Here is a 19,501-nt window from a genome sequence, read left to right as displayed (position 1 = left end):
TATATTTCCCTATTGAAAAGTTATCTGCCAGATTTTGTGCATATGTAATCCTTTTACATGAAGAATGAACAGGCAACTTAATGGCATTCTTTTACATATCCATGGATTACCTAAACTATGAAGTCACCTCAACCAAGGGGAGGAAGGAGTGGGAAAGGATCAATGTGTTAAAGCCAATTATGTATCATATATAAAAGTGCACATTAACTACTTGAAAAAATTCACATTTATTTACTGTCAAACCGTGTTAAACTTTACACTGGATATTAGTGATGGGCTCATTATTAACAGGTTTACACAAAGGGATGAAAAGAAAAGCAGAATTTTGCTGAAACAATTTACATTTCATTAGAACTTTATCATAAAATAAATTAATTACTAAATATAGGCAGAAGGGATATGGAAGAGTAATATTTGTTTTATTTTCTTTTTTTAAAAAAAGAATAGGCACCTTTTGTTCACTAGAAAGTTTGTGAGAAGTGCCCAGTGCCCTCTTTGCCCTCTGTTCCAAGAATAAACAGAAGGATGACACACAATCTTTTCTAGATTTCACCACATTTGTGCAAGGCATGGCAGAACTGGCTTTGAAGCGTTTTCTCCCCATAAAACACTTTGTTCTTTTGGCAATAAGAAATTTAAATGTAAGAATAAAGACTAACTGGTCAAAGCAGAACACTGTATACAGTGGAAAATAAGTGAAAACGGGTAGAACTTACCATGACAAAGTGTAAGAAAAAACATTTCATAACATATGTGCAACCAAGAGCTTTTCACAATATTTTCTTCAAACTCTTTTAAAATTATTTTAATGACAATTATATTTCAGTTGGACACAAATGTATTTATTTTTACCCTAGCAATAGAACAAAATATAATTTCTTTAGCCATTTTTTTTTCATGAGAATAGTTCATTGTACAGTTGAGGAAACATATGAAATAAGGCCTGTGGCTTGATTGCTAGTGGTTAAACATGTTTTCAATCTTTGCCTTAATGTAAAAGATTTGCAGTGAACTGCAAACTGACGCAGAATATCTCTCCTGCTTTTCCAAGTCTTGTCAGGAACAGTAAGGTACAGTAAATTTGTCCCACAGGATTTTAAAGCCTACGTCTTGTATATAATACAATGCAGGCCTACAAAAATGGTGCAGCCATATTTACAAATTAAGTTCACAAACTGCTGCAGTAAAATGGCTGGAAAGTTTTATTTTGCTTGTTTCACAATTTCTCTAAACAGCAGCAGAATCTTAAAATACCTGGTTGGCATCTCTTTTCTTTGTAACAAATAATTCATTTTAGTATACTCTGTGTATATACAAAGTTTTTGTATGTTTTATAAAAATTCACAGAACTGCAAGGTTCAGTCATCTTTTTTTTTTTTTTTTTTTTTTTTACACCGGAGAACCACAGGTCAACAGAGTCATCTCTTCAAGCAGACTTGGAGGGAGAGCTGCACGGGGCCAAAGGAGTCTTTTATTTTACTTATTAATACTTGCATGTGGCCCTTGGAATTCCTTAGCTGTACTATTAAAGACTTGTTACCAGTTGCATCTGTCCTTCTCTAACATCCCCTTCCGGGATACACCCTTCTTTGTTAATGGGGATTATATAACCATCGCTATTGCCCCTGCTGATCTGGTAGCACATCTGAAGCTGCCGTCCAGCTCCGAGATTTGGCATGCTTTTATAGTAAATGTCCTCATTCTCACTCCTCCTGGAGGGAGAGAGGTCTTCTTCCATGTCGGGGCTGCTCTCCTGATAGGGTGAGTCTCTAAGGTTGGGCATGCTTGTGTACAGAGAGTCTCTGTTGGGGGACTGCAGGTGATCCTCCGCCTCCGCGGTCAGCTGCGAGACATAGCTGTCAGTTCCCTCGGGTTTCGCTTTCTTCTGGGGTTGGTAGAGAAGGGAGTGAGTCCGCTGAGGAATAAGCGGGGCCTCGAGTTCTTTGTGATGGAGCTCTAGCCCTGGGTTGTCGCCGTGCATTAAAGATGAAGCATCTGCCACGATAGCATCATCTTCGCTGCTGCTGCCTCCAATCACTGGCTTGACCGGGAGTGTGAGCTCGAGGTTGTGAGTCTTGCTGCTGCCCCGAAGATTGTTGTGCACTAATTCTGAAATGATCATTTTTTCAAAAGCGGTATCATTCAGACTTAGTCCACAGTCCACAACTTGCACACTGTCGTTGTAGTCCCCCTTGCGCAGTGAGTAGCTGTTGTTGAAATTACCATTTAGCGGTAGAGTATCCATGGCACTTGTATCCCTGGCATTGTTCAGTGAATGTCCTGGAACAGAAAAGGGGGGAGTTTACCATTACTTCCTCTGTTTCTTTCTGAAGAAACTTTACTTCTTTTGTACAAAACTTTTTAATGTCGTTCAGGACAAAGTTGTATTTGAAAGCCAGCGCTTAAAAAGTGTCAGGCTTTCCTGCATTCCCAACTATAAACAGTTGCAACCCCTTAGATAACAGGAAAAAGTGTTAAAAAAAAAATTGATACTGTTTTCCAGGGAGGGAAATGGCATACAGAATATTACTTTATCAATTTTGGAGAGACGGTAGTTATTCAATGATTTTTTTGGTCAAATCTCTGACACTCTTATGAAAACGACTTCACTCCATGCCCTTGCATAGTTAATGCAAAGCAATTTATTAGTGACATTTACATTTTCAGTACAAGACTATGGTTTATAAAAATAAAATTAACAGAATTTGTCCTAAACAACACTAAATTAAAAAGGAATAAGTCACATACAAAACCGAAAGGCAAATGTACAACATAAACCCACATAATTGGCAAGCAACTTTTTAAAACAACATTCTAACATTTCCTTTGTCTGAAGATGAAATTAAAAAAAAAAAGAATGAAAAAAAATGGACAGATACAAAGAAATCATGTTAAACAGAGACAGCCATCTCTCATACTGACTGGACCGAGGGCCCACAAGCACCATCCAACAACACGATAGACGGCAGGTGGAATGACTCACTTTGGACAACTCACATCATGTCTGTCTGCTCAGGCTATCTGGCCTAAGAGTAGCTGATATATAAAAGAAAGTAAAATGATTTATTGTAACATGATGAAGAATTTCTAAGCTTCTCAGCAACTTAGTCAGAGCAAGGGTTCAACAAATTAGATTACCAGCAATAGCAGTCTTTACACTTAGTATTTATTTTAATTTATTTTGGTACTAATAATCTCTCTAATAGTAATGGCCCCAGGCTTCTAATGGTCAAAGTTTGCCTGCAGCCCTGCAGTCTGCATCAGTCACAGTGACAGTACCGAATGAACCAGCAGAGTCTACTGTACAAGATCAGCCCATAAGCACCATGGGCATGGAGGTCAAACGCAGAAATGTTAGAGATTTCTTAAGTATGGGTCACAGAAATTAAACCGAGGAGAATAGATATTAACTATGGAATGGGAGAAGGGTGTCAGCCTTGGCTAATATATATTTATTTCTAACGGAATGAAAGATTGGATAATCTGCTTGAGATATGGAAGGAAGTTTAGGAGGAAAAAAAACATGGTAACATGCTCTATTCTGATGAATCAGTTGTATTTTCTACAGACACATAAACATGTAAACTAGGACATCACAGTGCTTCTCAAGCAAATGGGAAAATAAAAGAGAAAATTAAATGATCTACACAATGGAAGGTTGAGCTATTCATTCTCAAAATCCTGGAAGGAAATAAAAAAAAAAAATCACTTGTCTACAGATAGATCTGTTTAAAAAAAAAAAAAAGAATGAAATGATGTTATTGAAATGAAACTGACCACTGTGAGGCTGCTGCATTGTATGCAAGGCTTGGAGGAGTTTAGGAAAAAATTTTAATTCTTGGAAAAGAATAAGAAATTTCCCTCACTCTTAAAGCTGCAGATATCCTAGAAAACTCAATTTCTTACAGAGAACACATACAAATTCTCCGTATGACATAAATTTCATGACCAATAAGTGTCTGACAATTGTTGGCTAAATTATCATTAGCAGAAATAATAATATGGGGGAGAATATTATATTTGTTACTTATGTTATTTAAAAAAAAGAAAGAAAACACAAAAAATCAAAATTCTGACCCAACTTCTACATTTGAAAGATTAACAATTCAATTTTCATCGTGCTTCAGGTGTTAACAAAATGAAATTATGATAGTTATTTGTAAGGCTTCCTCTGGCTTGACACAATTATCTAGTTTATAAATTCCTATGTGCCACAATTTTATTTGTAAGCTCTACCATTAGAACACATTTGGCACTGTAAGTCGCAGGTGACATACGGATAACATGCTAGCATTTGTTTCCTTTGCAGAGGTTCAATGTTTTCAAACATTTTCTTTTCTTTTTATCACTGCTTTAAGAAATGTAAGAAATATACTGAATAAAATCCAAAAGGTGTTTTCTATGATATACTGCAGATTTAAGGCTTCTCTGGTTTTGAAGAGGCATCTTTTTCTGCCCAAGTTCAGGTAATTCACTTGAAGACTTTCCACAGCCTGTAGCAAGATGACTGTGGGAATGCAGAAATGATAAAGTCAATTATTAAGCATTTTGGCTGACAGTACTTCAGGCTTTATAGAGCAAATTATTTCAGCATTGCATGTACTTAAGTATGGACAGCATTTGCTACAGACCTCTATTACTGACAAAAGGAAGTACAGATAGATGTACTGTTTAAAAATCTGGCAACATTTTAGTTGCAAATTGTGAACCACTTGCCCGCTGAGTCTACTTCATGACTGCTAGTAATGTTTTAATTGTGCCCGTTAAAAATCATGCTGAAAAAATTTACATTTGATAGGCAAAGTTAAGTTTTACTCCCATACTTGTCTCTCTGTAGGTTGCTAGAGGAAAGCATAAGGAAGTAAGAAAACAAGAGAATGAAAAGAGAAGCTGCAGTTACGTTAAAAAGAATTTTAAGAAAAAAAAAAAAGAAACCAAGTTTTGGGTTCAATTTAGTGGCAAATATTATTCACAAATAGAGATTATATGATAGCAGTAATTATATAACTTTCCCCCAAAATCTCAAAAATTTTAATATTAAGTATATATGATTTTTTAAAAAATAAGCTATTGGTATAATAAACAGGATAGGTTAGTGATAATCTCTCCCCCTCCCCCAATTAAAAACTATTAGTATAAACTTGACTAATATTAACTCTATTCTCATAAGTTTCCTTAAGAAAAAGAAAAATTACCATAAAGCTGCACTATACTATAGTTCGGTTATATTGACAATTCTGGATGTAGTTTTCTATACCCAGACATCCAAATAATTATAACTAGTTCATTCCAGAAGCAATTTTGTCAGCAAGCTTTAGAGTCAACTGAACAACATATTATATAGATATTATACCTCTAAATGATATAAATCTTGAAGATGGGCTCTCGGACCATGTGATGTCAGTCCTGTAATAATATATTAAGATTTATGCCACCTGTGTTAAAAACATGGATCATTATTGTAAATACTATCATGATTGAACTTTTACTATAATATAGTGCAGTTTTAGAAGCCTGGCATGGGCAATACCATAATTTTTTTAAATTGAGAAATTAAGGATGTAATAATAATAATAATAAATATTACGGCAACTTGAGTATTTTAGAAATAGGGCAAAGATCAGAGCTGTGTTTAGCAGCAAAGAAAGGTAGTTTTATTTGTTAAGTGTAAGCACACCTGGTGAGTTAAATACAGGAGCTGAAGGGGCATTACATACAACTGTTTCAGCGAGCAATGTGTTATAGGGGTTGTTAGTGCCGTGGGGTCGAAGAAGAGGGTTTGTTAGTAGGTAATTGCCAGTCATTCCTAAAGCAAAAAAACAAAAAACAAAAAACAAAAACAGAAAAAAAATACATCAGTTTTCTTATTTTAGTGTTACAGTTGCAATATATATATATATATATATTTTCCCCTAATTCATCAGGGTAGTGGACAAGTTGGCAATGGAAAATCTGTTGAAATTTTCTGACTGTATTTGAACTACTAATTTGAAGGAGAAAGGGGAGAGGAAAGTTAAATTTCAGTAACTCACAGGTGCTTTCTAAATCCCCCAAGTAAACACCTGCTAAGGATGACATTTACTAATTTATACAAAATCACTGTTAAACAAAAATGGCAATTAAATGCATAGAGATCAACATTATGTTTCAAGATGTTACTGCTTAATATTAAAAACTTCACCACAGAGGCCCAGCGGAGGGAATCTCAAACTTTCAGATTTACAGGTGTGGGATTATCCCTCATGAAAACATCTGTGTTAATACCAACTTTGATACAAGCAGGAAGAAAAACAACTTTCACAAACAGGTAAAAATTATGACACACTGCAAAAAGCTTCCTTTAGTAAATGCAAAAGCGTACATGCCGAGGGGGAAAACAACTCTAAAATGAATCATTGGATGATTCACAAATTGTATATAACAAGAATTTGTGTTTTATAATCTCATTTGCCAGGTTTCAAAAATGAATCTTTGAGTACTTCATTTACTTTTTGATCGTCATCTTAACAGAATTGGGTAAAACACCACTGCAATGGAATAGATGCACATTTCCCTCATTCTAATGGATAAATTATAAATTCTACCTATTCAATTAAAAATACTTCAAATTCAAGTTGGTTTTGATGTTACACATACTCCACTCTTCATTTTAAACTAGAATCTTCCCAGAACAATGTCAACAATTTAAAATGTGTTTTAATATTTTCATTGTGGTAAAACTCTATATTACATTACAAATCAGTACTTCAAAACTGAAAATACCTGAATAAATTACCTTTCCAGGATCAACACAATCATACGTTTTTTTCATACTAGATTGATATGTATTAAGTTATTATTCAGGAATACCTGTGTGTGAATGTGCTTGTGACCTTATGTTGCTAAATTAGTTCCTTTTCCAGAATTATATTGATTTATATGACAAATTTAAAGTTGCCTCTATAGACACATTGAACAATATGAAAAAAGTTACTATACAAACTTTCATGAATTTTAACTTTGTTTATAAAGATTTACTATAAATCTTTTAAAGTTTACTTTTCAGTTTTTGAAAAAATCATAAAATAATTTTACAAAAATTTTGCCATTTTCACTGTAAAATCAGCACTGTTTTACATGAATAGTGATTACTCTAATTTATTTTAATATTTTAAGAAGAACCCTTTCATAAATGTCTTGTTTAGAAAGGAGAAAAACATTTTAATCTGTGGCAAAGTATGCTTTTAATAATTACTTTTTTCCAGCCTTCTGATAGTGTGGAGTTTAAAGTTATATTTTTTGCATTACATTATTGAAGAAAATGAATTTATATGTACTTTAATAAGTGATGATAAAAGTAAACAGGTTTAAGAACGTGTGATATATATACCCATGAGAGAAAAGTTCAGCACTTTAGAATTATACTATGTCTAGAATTATTCTAAGTTGGCAAAAAGTCCAAAATTTGTATTGTATATTGTAAACTAAAATTTTCCTAATAACTGACCTTGATTAAGTGTTGAAGTGCTATTGATGTCACCTGAGATAAAAGAAGATTCAGATTGTTTTCTCACAGTGTCATTCCACATCCTTCTTATACGACTCTATTAATATAAAATAGCAAGACATATGTTAGTTTTCCCAAGCTCACCTTATTAAAAACACACAAAGCTTCATCCTAGACAATCTGTGTATGATTATCAGTTGGCCTTTTACAGAATGTGTGCTGTTTTGGGTCCAAAACTAAGGACATCTATGCTGCCCTATTGCTTGCCTTTTACTAAAGGGTATTTAATCTTCTGCTCTTGAAAGTGTGTTATTTAATTGACTTTTTATAAAAAGTTGAGATGACTGTTTATTCAACAAATGCTGACTGAGTGACTGCTATGAATGCTGTGCTATACGTCCTTAGAATATGGACTGTTTAGGATTCACTTCTTAAAGGACACGCTTCCTCCAAAAGGATGTTTACACCTAAATAAACACCTTGAGTACATATTTAAGAAGAAATTAAAACCAGAATACTAAAAAAAGCAAGCATTTACTACCTGCATCATTATAATGAGGAAACAATTAGTGCATCTAAACAGAACATGTCCCAAAAGGCTTTCTATAAATAAGGTTAATTAAAGATGCTGTCAAACCCTTTGTTACCTGTGTGCCAGAGGAATACCGAGCACTGGTTCTGGTGGTTGATGCCTTCACAGAACTGTGGGGGCTCTCAGTTGGGAGTCCACCACAGCAATATGAGTGTCTGAAGCACTTGCCATATTCTTTTCGTACCTGCAATGAATAATCATGAGACCATGGGATTGAGATAAACATATACTTGCTTCTCTCTTTAATTAAATGAAGAGTGAAGACAACCAAGAAAAATTAAAGTAGCACCATGACATATCTGCAGAGAAAATAAATTGAAATTTCAAAATCAAGTTCAGCTGAAACTGCTAAAATTCTATCACAGAAATATCTCTGACCATTTGATTAGCTAGTAGGATCTTTAAAACTTTGTATAACATGTGGACATACTTTGTACCTGTTGTTACTATTATCTGAATGTTAGCTATTAATTCAATAGCAATGTATTTAAAGTCTTATTCTGCCTATACAACTAGTGGCTTCATTTTATTTGGGGCTAAGAAAATCAGACAAACAGTTTGTATATTCCTTGCTTGATTATATTTACTCAATCTGTAATTCAGTCATTTAAGTTTTACATGCTTCATGTCCTCTTATTAGGTCAATACATAAACCTCTTTGACTAGATTGCAGAGTTTTGCCAGTAACCCCTTTGTAATGACAAGACTTCTTTGGCATAAGAACAAAGAAAAAAAAGTACTTTGATACATTTGCCAATGATCAAAACAGAACGTTTTCTTCATTTTCTGATATGCCTAGCTTTAACATTTAGTATGGAGCATCTAAAGATGTCTACTCACTTCATTCGCACTCACCAAAACTATTTAAAAAAAGCTATTTCCATTCACATTAATGAGTTACCCATGTAATTTCCCTTTCTCACTGGATCCTGCATATATGAATGGAGAGGAAAACTGCTAGGTCTAAAAGGAAGTTTAAATCAACCTTTAAAAAGTGGAGTCCAGGGCTGCAGTTGTAGCTCAGTGTTAGAGCGTTTGCCTAGCATTTGAGAAGCACTGGGTTTGATTCTCAGCACAGTGTACGCATAAATAAAGTTCCATCAACAACTAAAAACAATATTAAGAAAAAAAAATGGAGTCCAAAGAACTACTACCCTTCTAGAACAGTACAGAATTGGAAGAAGGGCAGAGGGTGCTGGATTGTGTACAGTTACATCAGCACAGAAATGTTTTATTGTAGATTAGAGCCAGCCTTTGAAATCACAACACAGACAGGGAAAAATTACAGGAGAAAAAAATTTTTTTTCTAGTAGATTACCACCACAATAACAAAAATCAAAAAACAAACAAAAAATTCCCCAAATACTCAAGAAGCCTTTCCCCTTTCACAACTCAGTAATCCACTTGTAAAAACCATGATTTTAACACTTATTCCTTTCAAAATTAGAAAATTGAAGTCACCAGATGATCTTTTAAATCTAAGTGTACTTGCATTTTTTTTCTTCGTTTATTTAATTATACCTATTAAAGCAAATAACAATGTGGTTGAGCTCTGAAGGCATTTTCTTGGCCCAAATATGCTCAATTCGAGCAGTAAGAACCATGATTTTAATGTAACCATTTTATGTCATATTCTTAACAATCTACCCTGGTAGTACCCAATAGGATGTATCCTAGAATAAGGAGAACATGTCAAAACAAGTGCATCTGGATGCTTTTAAAATGCAGTTGTTAAGGAAAAAAGCATGTTAAAATCTCCTTGTTCAATTAGCACACATAACTATATGAAGAAATAATGACTGTTTCACCCTTTCTCTGTTAAGTCAATGCATTATATCAAAACCGTTTGGCACAATAATCCAGAAATGATGAATTATGTCATCATACGCTTGTGCACAGACTGCTCATTTACATAAGAAATAAATAAAAACTAAAGTAGTTACTAAGGTTATCCTTGTACAATGTTTAGAAAGTTAGAGTTCACTGTTATTAAATAACACATGATACCTCACAAAAATTTTCCACACATTTAATGGCTATTAACTGTTCCAAAATGCTGTATAACCAAGACAATGGCAATCAAAATGGTATTTTATCCAAATAATACCCTCCAGTGTTGGTTTTGCCTAATGCCTATATTGCTGTGAATGTACATTATCTGTCAGTATTGCACATTCCACTGTCATTATCTCAAAATTATAGCTTATTCAAAACTGATGGAAGTAACAACACTATCATCTTGTCAGGACTGAAAACATAATAGTTTTCACTTTCACAATTCTATTTCTCTGTTCAATTTAGTGACCAACTAGTAATAACAGAATAAAAAGACTACATTAGATATGCAGACAGAAAGGATGATACCTTGTGAAAGGCACAGAAATTTTAAACTCCAATGGCAGCTAAGAGATTCTCTTAGGCTTATGTCTTGCTACAGATTGAAGTTTTTCCTTTTAACTTTAATTTTTGAATCCTTTTTGCTGAATTCACTTAACATGAAGTCAGAACAAAATACTAGGTAGGACATGAGGTCTAAATTATTGGTTTTTAAATCTTTCAAAATTACTCAAAAGGAACATTAGCATTAATTTTTTATATGCCTGGTGTGTTTAAAATTGACATGATATATTCTTACACTCAATTTCATTTAGGACTAGTGCATTCCTGTTAGTGAGCATGAAATAAATTTAACTTTTTTTTTTTTTTAATCTTGTATACTCTGTGAGTAAAATATTCTACAGACCCTACTAGCAAAGAAGAAATCTTAACATAAATAATCTGGTTTACAACCTTCCCAAAAGATGACTGGTACTGTTCAACTTTATAATGTGAAGCCTAACTTTCCAGATAGGTATTAAAATTAACTTATAATAAAAAAATATGATGCTATTTAGCAATACGCCCACTGTAACTTCTCTATTACACCTATTATTTTCAAGTCACAGAATGAGCAAACTGAGGTGTTTTCATTCACTTACTTTCTTCTGGAGAGCACAGTGAAAGATGAAAATGAACACTCCCTGGAAAGCATTAAAGATGGTGAAGAGATACGCCATCACAACAGTCTCCTCATTAATAAAAAGCAACCCAAATGACCAGGTGAGGCCAAGAAGACACAGCAGAGCAAAAGCACCAAGCACCCAAGACCTGAAAAAACAAATTGAATTTTTTAACAGGTTCAATGAGGGAAAAAAAATGTTACACTTATTTATTAACATTTTAGTAGTAGCAGTTGACTTTCTCTATGTTCACATTCAAACTCAACAGCATTTGTCTTTATCCTTTCATTGATTAAAAAAGAACAACAGCATTTAGTACTGCAGCCTCCGGTGAAAACCGCAACAGCAGGCATGACCTTTTCTTACTCCAGAATACACAGGTATCGAACTACTTTAAAATACAGATTGTAAATAACCCCCAGGACTTTATTGCTGTTTATGTGCATTTTGGTTAAAGAAATTAAGGAGTTCTTAATTAGTTTACTAACATATTTTTATTCCTGTGGTCTACTCATTATGACACTGAATAATGTGACACATACAGAAAGGTTAAATGGCAGATAATCACTTAGTACCTAAACTTCAAAGTCTATGAGCTAGTCTTAGGTGAACCTAAGGTTTTATAACTAAAGCATGAAGAAGCCTAGCTGAAATGAGGTAAAAACATGAGGACAACTTCAAAATAATAATAAAAAAATAATAATAATTTTGGAGAGATTTCATCATGAATAGCTTAAGGAGAAAAGAACTGTAGAAAATAGGACGGAATGAGAAGGAATTAAAGTCAGTGCATTCCATGTCTAACTAATGATCTTACTTGATAAATGGCTTATTATCTTCATAGCTAGAAAGCATTATAAGCAGAAAAGAGAAACAAAATTATTAGACAGAATTAAAATTGAAAGTAATAAGAAAGCATTTATATATTATATAAATTAGTCAAAATTAAGAAAGTCAAAATGCAGAGGCAAGCAATTAAAAAATAAAGGCATATTATAGTTTAAAAATACTATAGCAAATTAGATATTCCAAAATAATTATAAAAATTAAGGGCAATTCATGATATTGACGGATTTGTAAAAAATATAAATCATGCCATAAATTTGTTAATGTAGGGTTCTACCTTACCCAGGTAAGTCCGTATTATAGTAGCCATCACAAACACGGTAATTACTGGTGTAGATGAGAAGACAGAAAGAGGAAAAGGAAGAAAAGAGAGAGATGCTAAAGATTAGCTCTCTCTCTTACCATGCAACATGCAATGAAGCTGGCACTAACCTATCTAAAACATCTTTTTTAAAAAAATTTACCCTTACAATAGATCTGCCATTTTTTTACTCTAAAAGTATTTTCACAACCCCATTAAAACTTGAATACCTCAAGTTCTAAATTAACACTCGTATTTTTTAAAATAACTCTGAAAATACCTCCATAAGATGATTTAATGAATCAACAGCTATCAATTTTTCGTTAATTAGATAGCATTTTTCCATTGATAGAATATTGCAATAACACTAGTGAGATAAAGTAAACATTTGTTTAATTAGCATAAAAACAACAGATCATCTTCACATTAACAATAGTAATAGAGTAAATTCTCTTAGGAAAACAGGATTAGGAAGAGAAACTGCTTAGAATCCTTAAATCAAAAAGTCATTTAACAAAACAAACTTAATAAAATCCTATCAGCCATGCAAACAAGAACATCATTTTGAATTGCATTTTCAATTCAAATGAAATTGCTATAGTGATATGAAATTTCCACAAAGCTACTGAAACAATTTCTTCATTCTACATCAAGACAGAATTATCTAACTTTTGGCCCATGTCTGTAACATATTTAACAGTGAGACTCAACCTTGATCAGTAAAACTTCATTCTGAATAATTTCTACAGTTGACAGAAGGCAAAAATACCTGTGTTCCCTGTGGAGAATATCTTTTACTTAGCTTGTCAAGTGCTAAAATTAAAATACAAAATACTTACTTAATGTTTTCCAACCTGCTAGAATCTGGTTTCAAAGTGTTTGAATGCTTCACCATTTTGCACAATGTGATCACCAGAAAGATGATATTTAACTGTTATAACAAATAAAGAAAGAATTGGATCACTGTAAAGAAAGTAAAAACATTTTTTTTTCCAAATATAGTTAACGAACTAATGCATCAATAGTATGTGGATATGGGAGAGAATTTAGGTATGTAATGATCAATTTCAGTCTACGTAAAACACGCTCCATATGATCAATTCTTCAATAGATCATTTGACATGAAAATGCAACCTTAATGAGTCAGTATCATGTGGTAATGATTAAATAAATTACCAAACCTAAATCAGTCACTTTAGCTACATATACTCCAGAGCCTAAAACCCATGGAATAAATACTGAAGTGAATTTCTTAGAAGGACCATTTACATCAGCTTCAGGAAGAAACCCTGGGTTGGAATCATAAGACTTGGATAAGAGTCTAGCTCTTGATTTTGATTAATTAAATGAGATTAGTAACATCTGCACAACCTACTTTCTAAGGTCATTGTGAGGAGAAAGTGAAATAAAATATGAAAACTCTTCTAGAGGAGGACAAATTTTAAAAAAATATATATAGTCCTATTTAACCATTACTTAGTCATTATTTAACCATGAGTCCTTTTTTCTCCTGTATCTTTTTGTCACATGCAAATTGGTAAATTCTGACAAAAGGCTGTTTCAGTTCTAAACATTCTGCTGTGCTGTGAATCTAGATGCAAACAAAATCAACCTGGGGAAGATGGAATCTAACATAGAAGGTCTGGGATGCCCAGAGGTCAACAAGAGTGAACTCAGAAAAGGAGGTTGTGTTTTGACTGAGGAGAGACAACAAAGGTTGGTAATTTGTATTTGCTTCTACGGGTACCTGGCAGAACTATGGAAAGGTGGCAATTCCACTTTTATGTTCTAAAAATAGAACTAAACTGTAGTATTCCTGGATTTTTGAACATTTGTTTTGGATTATTATTTTAAAAGAGACTAAAACATTATATGATTTAGTAACAGCTCAAATGGCATATTTACAAGGACCCACTGTAGGTGGAGATGAATTCAATTCCTTGGAAACAGATAATCAACACAACTTTGTTACAGTAATATGATCCTTTTTATCGAGTCACAATGACACATGATCAAATGATAACATTATTTTATTCATCCATCACTACTTCTAACTTTTATAATTAGGAAAGTTTATGTAGGACAATAAATTAAACTTTCTAAGTCCTTCCTATGAAAGATAAGTTTGGGAACAGAGGAGCAAAAGCTTTAATCCAAGCTCTTTATCATTTTGTCTACTATGCCTTATTCTTTACGGGATAAAATGAGGTTAATGGGCCTAACTTACACATGTTGGCAGACAGTGTCCTACCCTTCCATGTTAATTACTGGAGGACAAAAGCAGCTTTTTGTTTTAAAGTATTTAAAGATTAATTTCTTAACATAAGTAAAATTGTAGAAACATTTTATTTTTGCTTTATTTGCTAAAGATTATTACAGCAAGTCACAAAATATATGCTTGAATTTTAAGGGATGTTACAATATAATACATTTCATTCAACAAATATTTATTGTCCTGACTGCTCTACATAAGATATGCTGATTGTATTGTGAATACAAGACAGTTTCTGACTTTGAGAAATTAATTTGAGAGAACCATTTGATAATACAGTAAATATTGATTAGGTTTTAAAAGCATTATGGTAAAGTATATCTCTAATTAAAAAAATAAACAAAATCAACATGTTATTATTCCTATAGCTTATACAACAGCAGCCTTAACTAGTAAAATTGAAGAATGGTTAAAAGGAAGAACTGCATAAATATCTTAAAAACAAATCAAAACCCATGTAAACAAACTGATACCCACCCTCGGCTAATCTGCTTCACAGATTCAGTTAAAATCCTTCACTCTGTTTCCACTTCTTTTTGAATGTCTTAATACAAACATTTCTTTTATTGCAAATTTCTAGATATAGGGTTCCCCTTCCCCTTTATTAATCTCCCAAAATATATAAGGCCACAATTTGTTATTCATTACTTTCTAAGCATATTAATTATTTCCTCTCCTCATCTTAGGAACAAAATAGAAAGCAAAAAGGCTATTTATTATCTACCACAATGTTTACAATTATACATAGAGTAATGAATGGAAATGTGAGGAAATGTGGATTGTGTAAAGTATGCTGTAAAAATAAAATGAGTGGAAAAGTCCAGGGATGAACTTATCAGAACAATATTTTTTTTCAGTGAACAAAATCAGGCAAAAAAAAAAAAAAAAACAGTCTAAGAATAAAAACATTTTTCAATAAAACTGAAAAAAGAAACTAAAATCTACCTATAGGGAAATATAATTAAAGCTTATATATGTTAAAGACATTTTTTTCCTAGTTAAGAATAAAAAGTAGCCCAGTTGAATATGTCACACACACACACACACACACACCAAAAAAAAAAAAAAAAAAAAATTCTCATTTAATCCTTAAAGCATACACTGTTGGCTACTTTTCTCCTCTTTCATTCCCTTCACTCAACTGAGGTTTTAAACAAAATATGTTTTATTTCTATTTAATATATCAACAAGTTCAGAAAATATATAAAATCTCAGGGGGGAAAAGCCAGCTATAGTCCTACTGCCAGCGGTAGCAGAGAGTCTTGTATGCCCAATTTACAAATTATTGAGATGTGTCTTCCCAAAGATTACTTAGCTATTATAATGTCAGTGTTGAGATTCAATATACTGTGGTCTGGCTCCACAGCCCACAGTATTTCCAAATAAAATTAACCAATTTGTTCTGGGTAGGAAAGTTAAGAGTCTTTGAACAACAGATATACTGATTCTATTAAAAAACAAAACAAAACACAAAACCAAGATTCTGCTTCTTCAAGGCAGAAGCCAATGTAAAAGTGAACAAGCAATGATAAATGAGGTTGAAATAAATAATCAATTAATATATACAATACTGCCTCAAAGAAACCCTGAATTGCATAACAGGGGTACTCTTGGAATGACTTCCAATTGATGGACTGACCAGAGTTAACTAACAATCCATTTCCTCTGGAAACTTCCACCATTCCACAACCTGAATGCTCACCCTTCTCCCTACTAGTCAACCTGAATGCTTAACTGTCCATTGTGTCTTCTCTAAAGCTTGTTATGTCAGTTACATTCTCGTGTAACTAAATACTACACAAATTCAGAAATCCCAAATGTGAATATAAAACTAAAGTTTTAAAAAGCTGTTCTCACACAGCTAGCATTGATTGCATTAAGAAGACTTAAAAGGAGTTTCTTTAAAGACAACTAAAAATACTGGGAAAATAATCCTAAAACCCTCAAAGGATTTTTGTACTCAAATGATTTTCCAAATGTTCATAAATTTTCCAATGTAAAGAAACTAAAAATAACCATTACAGTCAATGCACAGGTTTTCAAGAAATTTAGTTAAACCCTGCACAAATTTAGTCTATGAAATAGAAAGCATAAAAATAACGAGTCCATGACACTTAATAAGACAACATTTCATCATTTCAAAACAAAGAAAGTATGAAAAAAAGCATTCAAATCATACTCTAAAATAAGATGGCAAAAAAAAAAATCCTAAAATGAGTATTTCCCCAATTCATTAAAAAAACTAAAATTTCACTGACATGAATTATTTACTAGTTTATTAGAAAAATGGAATACTTATACCATATAGATATTAAACAATTTTATATGGTACTGCCAACAGCATATGGCAGTGAAATATTTCCTGGAAACAAGTAGGATAAATACTGAAGCAAAAATACATCTTTTTAAAGTGTGGTTTTACAGTTCTCTTATTTTTTCAATGCTTAAAAAGTTATAATGTTAAATTTTCGTTTCACAGAATAAATATTGTTGTTATGATCTTTTTCAGGAGGTAAGAATTATCATTTTTGTGGGATCTATTTCAATAGATTCTCACCACCCTTTCTTTCTTGTTCTCTTAAAATACAATAGGAAAAAAAAACAGAGATAAAGAAGCAAATAGAAACATCTTTGATAAATTCTATAATCCACAATATTCACTTTCAGACAAAACACCTGATTTTAAACTTCAGTCTGCAAACCCGAGTTCCTAGTTTCTTTGCATTTTCTTCATGATATAGTTCTTCATGGATCTTTCCAGGTGGGCATTCATTTCCTTCTTCCCTCCCTATTTATTTATTTATTTATGGTTAAAATAAGTGATTTTTTTTTCTCCTTATTTTATTTTTCCTCAATATATTTTCCTGTCTTTGGTATACATTTAAAAATTAATCACACAAAGAGAGTTTCCCCTATTTGTCACTGGAAAGCAGATGAAGGGAGAGAACAGACATCATTCAATTGCTGCTCCTCTCACCTGCACCCCAAGGAGGTCAGTTTTTACCTCTGTCTTTTGAAATTTTTTTTCTCCTCCCAAACATAAACACCACTCAGTTTAAACATAACATTTTAAGATACGTTGGAAGGTTTTATGTGTAAGTCAGAAAGGAAAAAGTTGGAGCTATCAACATTTGACACACACAAAGATTTGTCTAACCTGGTAAGTACATGTAGTTACTCAATTATTCACATAGAAGTCACCCTTAAGTATAGGTTATTAGGATTATGTTAGGTATGTATGTCAACCCATAAGCTCATGATTAATTTTAGAGATGAAGCAATTTGTTCAGTCAAAAATTAATCAAATATTAACTCTGGTCTATGCCTGTATGTGTGCAGGTATAAATAGATCGGTGGGAATGTCTTCATACAGTACTATGTGAAAGGGTGGGAGTAAATCCAGAAGAAAAAAATATTTTTCCCCCTATATAGCTAAAAAGACTAAATCACCAAACTAGGGCATTCTTTCTGATCCACTGACCAATATCATTCTTTCAACACTTCCCAAATAATAATTGCAAAAATAATTATTAAAATAGCCTGCCAGAAAAGTTTGCTACAAAAAAAATCCAATGCTGCTTAATAACATGGCATAGTTAAAAATCACCCATTTGATAAAATAAAAATACAAAGAAGTTTATAAAAAAGAAAAAGGTGCCACAGATTATAGGAGAGCACAGTTTGCTTTATGGTCATCAACCTGCTCAATTGAATCACACCCGTCTGAGCTTAGCAGCTTAAAATTCATTCCACAGCTTGCAGTGCTGACATGGATATGATAAGACAGAAGAACAGAAACACCACTCTGAAGTAACCTAGCTGAACTGCACATGTTCTGACCCTTTTTGTCCTCCCTGGAGCTTTTGCTACCTGGCAAATGCAACTCTAAAACTGTACTTGTATCTCTAGATCTTTGCTATTAGCCAAGCAGAAACCTATTTCTCTCTGGGACTAGCAGCCAGAGAGGTGTTCTCTGAAGAAGATTTCTAAATGAGTGTGTGAGCTGAACTCTTACTGAACTGAATTAATTATTAATGATGCAGATGGAGCTGTCCAAATGATAAGAACAGCTCCTGACGTGTCATGATCCAAGCTTTCATTAAACCATTTCAGGCATACTAATGGTTTCCCACTGCTCATTACTTACCAGCACTTTTCTCATAGATATAATAACTCCAGTGCCTGTAGGCAAGACATTCTATAGAGATGCAGAAGTGGGAAGTTTTATCTTCCTTAGCATATTATTTTTCTTCATAGAACATTATTGTTAAAAATGTACACTTATTTAATACTAGGAAGTTAAATGGTTTCAATTCAAAAAAGCTGGAAATGCAACCCTATATTTTCTATTTTTTGTTATAAGAATAGAACATAAATGAATAGTATACAATATAGTTTATATTATTAAGATGTATGTCAGAATTGAGTTTTAAATGTATTGTCAGAGAATAAATGTAGGTAAGTGTGTTTTCAGCAAGCTTATGCTGTACAATTATATTTTAGTTTAGGTTGCATGGTGTTTTGCAAGATTGCTTGGCACTCTTGTACCACACTTAGTTTCACTGTGTGTTGGGAGGATTAGAAGGCAAGGCAACTGAGGAGAAGAATTCCAAGGAGGTGTATACTGTGATTGCTACCTGCTGGTTTCTTTTTGTTGTTGTTGTTGTTTGTTTTTAAGTTCAGGAAAATGTTCTAAAAGCCCTACACACATCTCAGCCTAAAGGATTTGGTAGAGGATAATAATAAGAGTCTAATTAATATGAGGCTGTCTTTTTAAATGGGTAATACAAATAAAATGTGTTTTACCTCTTTTCTTCCTCAAAACTGAGTATGTGTGAACATTAGCTCTTTTTGCCAAATAAAATTTCTTTTTCTTTTTAATGTTTTAAAGTCGGTACTTATCTTTATAAATATAAAATAAAACTTCAGTACAACAGAAGTAAACATATGACATTTTTATAGTGTGAATATCCCTAAAGTGGTCTTTATAGTTTCCAAAGTATAA

At 32.8% G+C, this 19,501-nt stretch overlaps 1 protein-coding gene across 50 annotated transcripts in view; it reads right to left on the bottom strand.

Moving 5' to 3' along the window:
• Window positions 1-208: 208 nt before the first annotated feature.
• The window catches only part of Adgrl2 (adhesion G protein-coupled receptor L2), a 619,253-nt gene continuing 599,960 nt past the window's right edge, over window positions 209-19,501 (bottom strand). For 9 of the 50 annotated variants that reach the window (XM_078026550.1, XM_021732267.3, XM_078026553.1 and 6 more), the window contains 9 exons: window positions 13,064-13,155; window positions 12,206-12,250; window positions 11,895-11,921; window positions 11,057-11,225; window positions 8,134-8,262; window positions 7,487-7,583; window positions 5,678-5,806; window positions 4,824-4,841; window positions 209-2,280 (listed from right to left, as the gene is read on the bottom strand). In XM_078026550.1, the coding sequence (XP_077882676.1) occupies window positions 1,526-2,280; window positions 4,824-4,841; window positions 5,678-5,806; window positions 7,487-7,583; window positions 8,134-8,262; window positions 11,057-11,225; window positions 11,895-11,921; window positions 12,206-12,250; window positions 13,064-13,155 (1,461 nt within the window). In that variant the 3' untranslated portion in view covers window positions 209-1,525. Of the gene's footprint in view, window positions 2,281-2,983; window positions 3,037-4,823; window positions 4,842-5,353; window positions 5,436-5,677; window positions 5,807-7,486; window positions 7,584-8,133; window positions 8,263-11,056; window positions 11,226-11,894; window positions 11,922-12,205; window positions 12,251-13,063; window positions 13,156-19,501 lie in introns of all 50 variants that reach the window. The other 41 variants (XM_078026558.1, XM_078026562.1, XM_078026571.1 and 38 more) reach the window with 25 other exon arrangements.

This window comes from Ictidomys tridecemlineatus, chromosome 11 (genome assembly GCF_052094955.1).
Source record: "Ictidomys tridecemlineatus isolate mIctTri1 chromosome 11, mIctTri1.hap1, whole genome shotgun sequence".
NCBI classification, from domain to species: domain Eukaryota; kingdom Metazoa; phylum Chordata; class Mammalia; order Rodentia; family Sciuridae; genus Ictidomys; species Ictidomys tridecemlineatus.
Note: the sequence above shows the minus strand (reverse complement) of the source record. Positions and strands in the feature narration are given on the sequence as shown.